The sequence below is a fragment of the Olea europaea genome, unplaced genomic scaffold, assembly GCF_002742605.1.
Source record: "Olea europaea var. sylvestris unplaced genomic scaffold, O_europaea_v1 scaffold1416, whole genome shotgun sequence".
Taxonomy (NCBI): Eukaryota; Viridiplantae; Streptophyta; class Magnoliopsida; order Lamiales; family Oleaceae; genus Olea; species Olea europaea.
The window spans coordinates 71,501-77,440 of NW_019231691.1; the positions used below are offsets into that span (position 1 = coordinate 71,501).

Consider the following 5,940-nt stretch of genomic DNA (forward strand, 5'->3'; position numbering starts at 1 on the left):
CTTAGGTTTTGTCCTATTGGGTTTTCCTAGCAAGGTTTAATGAGGCAGCATTTAATTTTAATACTCCAAAATAATTGTATTCTTTTTCTTTCGTTTGATTTTTTTCTCATTGAATTTTTATCAAACAAGGTTTTAACGAGACAAATATTTTGTAATATGTCATTCAAGGGGGAGTGTTGTAAATGGAAAGTCCATTAAAGTTTATTAGTGAATGACATTTGTACCCCTGTAACCCTAAAAATTATTACCATTGTATCCCCGATTCTTACCTATAAATATAGGGCTGTGATTTTCAATAATACACACAAAAATTTTATTGAGTTTTCTCTATTCTCTTTGAGTTTTCTTTATTCTCTTTTCCTCTCATTTTATAACATAAATCTAAATATAAACATTTTAAGCTTAACTAAACATGCGATGGTTTTTAATTTGAACATCTAAACTTCTATTCAACATGTCATATATAGGGTAAATTAAGGTTGGATTTCTCAATTTTCATAGTGAAGCTATGAGTTCCTACCGTTCAAAAGTCAGGTTTTAGATCCTAAACCCATGTTTAGATGAATGAATTTGGTCCCCAAGTAATGGAGACTATCAATATAGATATAAAAACTTTAAGTAACTATCACATGATTTACAATTCTAGTGCAAACTAGGCGAATCATTTAACTATATTCCATTTAACTAAAAAAAAATTGTGCAATTTTAAAATTTAGATTGATATTTTTCGTCAGTTGGAAACTTATATTAAAATATTTTGGGGACCCAAAATCTTTCTTAAAGGTTGGAGATATAATCGCCAAGCGAAAGTTTGTAGAGCCCAACCATGTAATCCATTCACATTTTTATTATCTTTAGCAAAGCCAAGGAAATTTTTTGATGAACTTGTCACACACATTAAAGTGAAATGATTTTAAACTAATTGTTGGGATTTAAACTTTTTAATGCAAAACAACAACATTAAAGTGAAATGATTTTACACTAAAAATGTCACTAAAATATAAAAGAGCTCTGGTACATCTCTGAAGCCAATGAGAATTGCATAACAAGCCCCCCAGGGCACTTCTCCACTGGCAAAGGATGGACGCTGTCAAACCTGGCAGAGCAGAGGTCGTGAGTTCGAAACATGGGGCTCTTGGAAGGCAATGATTTATTCTTGGAAGGCAAGGGAACATTTGGAAGGCAAGGATTTATTCTTGGAAGGCAAGTGGGAACTTGGAAGGCAAGGATTATTCTTGGAAGGCAAGGTGCAACTTGAATTGGCTTGCTTGGCACTTTGTCAGACCAGGTGGGGAGCGCTCGGACCCTGGCCAGTTGGAGGCACATCCTGCGATTAACCGGACTGTGTGAAGAGGGGCCGGATCACAGACCCAAGGATTAGTCTAGAATAGGACACCTTGTAAAAAAAAAAAAAAAAAGAATTGCATAACAAGTTGTGACATTAGGATATTAGACAATGTCTGAAATTCAATACATCCCAAGTGAGACTTTGATAGCTGTATGACAACATAAATATAGATATTGTGACGATGTTCGTCTAGATACAGATGCTCTATTTGATAGAATGGACCAATAAAATTGAAGTTTTATCTCTAATTATGAGTTTTGAAAAGTTAGGTGGATCTACTCGTGCTTATTTCTATCACAAATGGGCTTAGTAAACTTAAGATTTAACGGATTATTTATTTAAAATTGATTTAGTCTAACTATTTTTTAGTGTCTATGAAACCCAAAAATAAATCGTCTTTAAGACTGCGAGTGTGAAGTTGGAAATTTTGAATAATGAAGTCTCAATTGGAAATAATCATAAAGGAAAATTAATAATTAAAAGCAAAAATTACGCCACAACAGGTATTTAAAGATGTCAATTATAAAATCAAGTATAAAGTATACTTTTCAGCACAAATTAGGTTTTTAATCAAAATTAATATTACTCCACTCACTCTCTCTCTACCCCAATTTAATCCAATGACATCTTTCTACCCCCATACTCTTCAATGCCATCTTTTGGATTTTCATTGGTTTTCCCTAGCAGAATTGTTGTATTAAAACATAGTGGAGCCGTCAATTGGTTGAGAAAGTCCAAACGCTCGAAAGAAATTTTTCAAAATATGTTCCAGAATTTGGATCAATTGCTTGGTTAATTGGTTCAGCTGATGGATTGCCCACAGGTCATAGGTCACATGTCAAGTGCATAAGTCACATATCACAAATATAAGAGATTTGGTTACAGATCGTTGGATCAGATCATAGATCATATGTCAAAGTGCATAGATCATATATCACAAATTCAAGAGATCTAGTCACGTTATGATCGTCAAAGTGCATAGATCACATGTCACAAATTCAAAAGATCTGATCACATGCCATTGATTTCTTTGACCCTAGTTATCCAGATTGGTTACAAATTCAATTAACCATATTTTGACAATGAGAATTGAAGTTATTTGCTCATATAAGTATTCTATAAATTACACAGGTCGATGTTCTCTAACGATCGCTATGTTTCTCCCTCTATCTCTACTATTTGAATTGGTGATACTCATGTTCATCATTGAAGAAATCATCAAAGGGTGGATGCCAAATACTGGTACGCGAGGGTGGAGTGGCGTAGGTACGTAGGTGTTGATAGATTAATTTAATTTGAAAATATTATTATTTACAGAATTAATACATGACTTTTGCTTTTTTAAACTTAATGTTTGAAATTTGATTTGAAGCATTCTTGATACCTGACCTATGATTTTTTCCTATTAAAAACTGAATGATGAACAGTGGTAGGCCGTAGCTTGATTGGTTTAGATTAGGACCGTTTTGTAATTTTAATGCAAAATGTGAATGACTTGGCCTAAAGACTTCAGCCTCATTTCTTAAATGGATAGAGTGAGGTCACTAGTATCCTAATTTGTTTGTGGTTTTCTTTTTCTTATAATTAGTAAGCCCATATTGGATGGGGATTAAAATTAAATTTTTTAGTCATTTTTGATAAAAAAAAAATGATGAAATATGCGGTTTAAAAATTGTGAATTTTATGAAATATGCGATTAAAATTCATTGCCGATTTTAACTTAGATTAAAATTTAATTTTTCATCTTTATCAAACTCAGGCTAAATTATATAAAGGAATAAACCTCCTGTACAAACCCATTTGCACAGGGTCTGTACATTGGTTTTCACATGGGGGTGGCATTTTATATAAGGGAGATGCTATTCGTACAGACCCATGTAACCGCCCCCATGTAATAACCCATGTACAGACCCTGTGCAAATGGGTCTGTACGAATAGCATCTCCCTTATGTAAAATGGTAAATCTGAATGATTTTTTGAGCATCAAATGATGAAATTCCCCATTTGATCCGCCCCGCATTGTCTGGATCCAAATGGAACAAAGATAAGGATCATAGTTCGTCCCGAATTCCTCGAACCTATTTCGAATTTTTTTATTTTTTATTTTTCAATATAAATCAAATTGAAAAAAGTAAAATATTAATGTTAAAAATTAGTTAAATGGAACAGTAAATGAAGATATTTCTAATTCTCGTCCCTTCGTGTTATCTCCCTGTCCATTGCCATCCCTAACCTAGGTTCAAAATCATAACATTGACATGTCAATGTAAATTCAAACTAATAATTTCAAATCAATAGTTTCTGTTCAGCCCCCATAAATAACTTCAATTTTCCGAGGCCAAGTCTACACGGAGGTGAATGAAATATCAAAAACTTCAGGGGAAGTTTTGTAAATAAGACAAACCAAAGAGGATTTTAATGCAATTTGTTCGTCCTTCCCTCCAAATCCCCTTACACGCGCATCTTTTGGTATTTTTTATCTTCAACAATGTACGGTTAGGGCTTTGCTAGAACTGTTCTTCCTAGGGTTTTAAAATTCTCTCTAAAAAACTGAAACTTACACCGCAAAGAAGAGAAAGAGAAAGGATTAATGGCAAGGCACAGGAGCCGAAGTTGGAGCCGGAGCCGCAGTCCTGTAAGACGCAAACGCTACGATGATCCCCGTGATCGCCGTCGTGAACGTCGCTCACCCGCCCCCTCTGGCCTCCTCGTTCGCAACATCTCTCTCAGTGCTAGGTGCTTTTTTTTTCCCCTTTTAGTTCCCTTTTCAATTTCCTTTTTGGGGTGCGTCTGTGTAATATATTGCCAATTTATTGAAGATTTCAATTTTTTTTTTCTAGAATTGAGAACTTCCAAGGTTTATAACACAGGAAATTTAGTAAAACAGTTGAAAATTCACTTACGAATGGCGGGCATACTTTAAAATTTGGACAGTTTTATATTGTATGTTCGAACGTCAGCTCTCAGTCTTGAAAATTGGTATCCATTTTCAATTGAAAAATGCTTTTTCATTCCGTCTATTGCTGTATAATTCACTTCTGTACTTTTGAAATGTTATATTTGATTGTCCATCAGGAATTTCATGCACGATAATCAAAATTACACCCTTAAATTACAAGGAATTGATAATTTAGTTTACATATCATATATATAAGTATTTTGTGAATTTCTTTTCCTTCCGTTTTAGAAAATTTAAATCATTCTCGTTCTATATTTTGGGTAATTTGGGGATTTAAAAAAAAATTTCTAGCCCTTTTACATAAGCTAAATTTGTTTGACTCTATCTTGATCCTGATAATTAGGATGCTTTGCAGTGGCGAATCATGTATGTTAGGCATATTGTACAATTATATAATTTAAACTTCCATTTAAACAAGTTTAAATTTTGGTGCTTTTAAACTTCATATTGTATATTTTTTATTCTCTTTCTCTTTTATTTGGTGACTCAAGTAATAGTCCAGCTTAAAAAGAGTTGAATTCTCATTCTTTTAGGTTTAGTATGCTTAATTGGTTCTTCTATTTTGTTTTTCATCAAATATCTGCATCTCTTTGGTAAAGTGAAAATAATGTGTTGATTACTATTCTGCAGGCCTGAAGACCTTAGGATTCCGTTTGAAAGATTTGGGCCAATAAAGGATGTTTATTTACCCAAGAATTACTACACTGGGTATGCTTCTTCTTAGGATATTGTTCTATGCTTCAAGCATCTTTAGTACTTTTTTCCGAGTCTCTCTTTTGCTCAGTGCCTTAACTCATGCTATATGGGTTCTTATTCTAGTACCTTTTGTAATGATTGTAGGGAGCCTCGAGGCTTTGGATTTGTGAAGTTTCGTTATCCTGAAGATGCGGCTGAGGCAAAGAGCCACCTGAATCGTACAGTGATTGGTGGACGTGAAATAAGAATTGTTTTTGCTGAGGAGAACAGGAAAACTCCTCAAGAAATGCGTAGGACTGGAGGTGCAAGGTTAGAACTTGTTAAAGTTTTGCTTTTCCTTGTCTGTTGCTTGGTTTTCTAGTTCTCTTGAGATATTGGATGATGTCATTGAGTTGGAGCTAACGTTTAGTTTCCACTTTCTTTACAGCTCTCGGGGAAGCCGCAGAAGGCGGAGTCCATCAAGGTCCCCCAGACGCAGATATCACTGTCAGTGTGATCTTTCTGTTCATCCCCATGTTTGATAACTCAGAATTTTATTTTTATTTTTTAAAAACCAGGCCAGAGATCTGTCAATTGTTTATGTGATTGCATGCTGATTGTGACCCTTCATATAGCATATTTCTATGTCAATAATTGTTATTTTTATTTTCTCATTATCCTCCTCAATGACTTTGTATTTATCTGTGCCAGCTGACTCACGCTCGCGTTCTCCTGCTCGACGTGACTCCAGGTCTGCTTTATGACTGTGACTGTAACTGTAAATTAATTTTATTTTGCTTTCTACACAACTGTTTACCTATTCTTCCTTCTTCTACATGTCCTGGGAGTATTTTTTGTTAAAATTTCAACTTTCTATCTGAAGTCAGTTTCAGATCCCTTATCGCATCTCAAGTTTTAGAGCAATTCGTGCTGTTTGCATGTTGTGGGAACTGTATAA

At 34.3% G+C, this 5,940-nt stretch overlaps 1 protein-coding gene across 1 annotated transcript; it reads left to right on the plus strand.

Moving 5' to 3' along the window:
* Positions 1–3,819: 3,819 nt before the first annotated feature.
* Positions 3,820–5,934, plus strand: LOC111375808 (serine/arginine-rich SC35-like splicing factor SCL28). The gene is made up of 5 exons (XM_022998709.1): positions 3,820–4,084; positions 4,938–5,015; positions 5,148–5,312; positions 5,431–5,489; positions 5,694–5,934. Exons 1-5 carry the CDS (start codon positions 3,939–3,941, stop codon positions 5,744–5,746), a joined length of 501 nt encoding a protein of 166 aa, XP_022854477.1. The 5' UTR covers positions 3,820–3,938; the 3' UTR covers positions 5,747–5,934.
* Positions 5,935–5,940: the final 6 nt, after the last annotated feature.

What these genes read in the sequence shown, in the direction of transcription:
- LOC111375808 (XM_022998709.1), top strand. Translation starts at nt 3,939, where the DNA reads ATGGCAAGGCACAGGAGCCGAAGTTGGAGCCGGAGCCGCAGTCCTGTA. An exon ending in CGTAGGACTGGAGGTGCAAG is followed by an intron (nt 5,313 to 5,430) that starts GTTAGAACTTGT and finishes CTTTCTTTACAG; the next exon opens with CTCTCGGGGAAGCCGCAGAA. An exon ending in CCCCAGACGCAGATATCACT is followed by an intron (nt 5,490 to 5,693) that starts GTCAGTGTGATC and finishes TATCTGTGCCAG; the next exon opens with CTGACTCACGCTCGCGTTCT.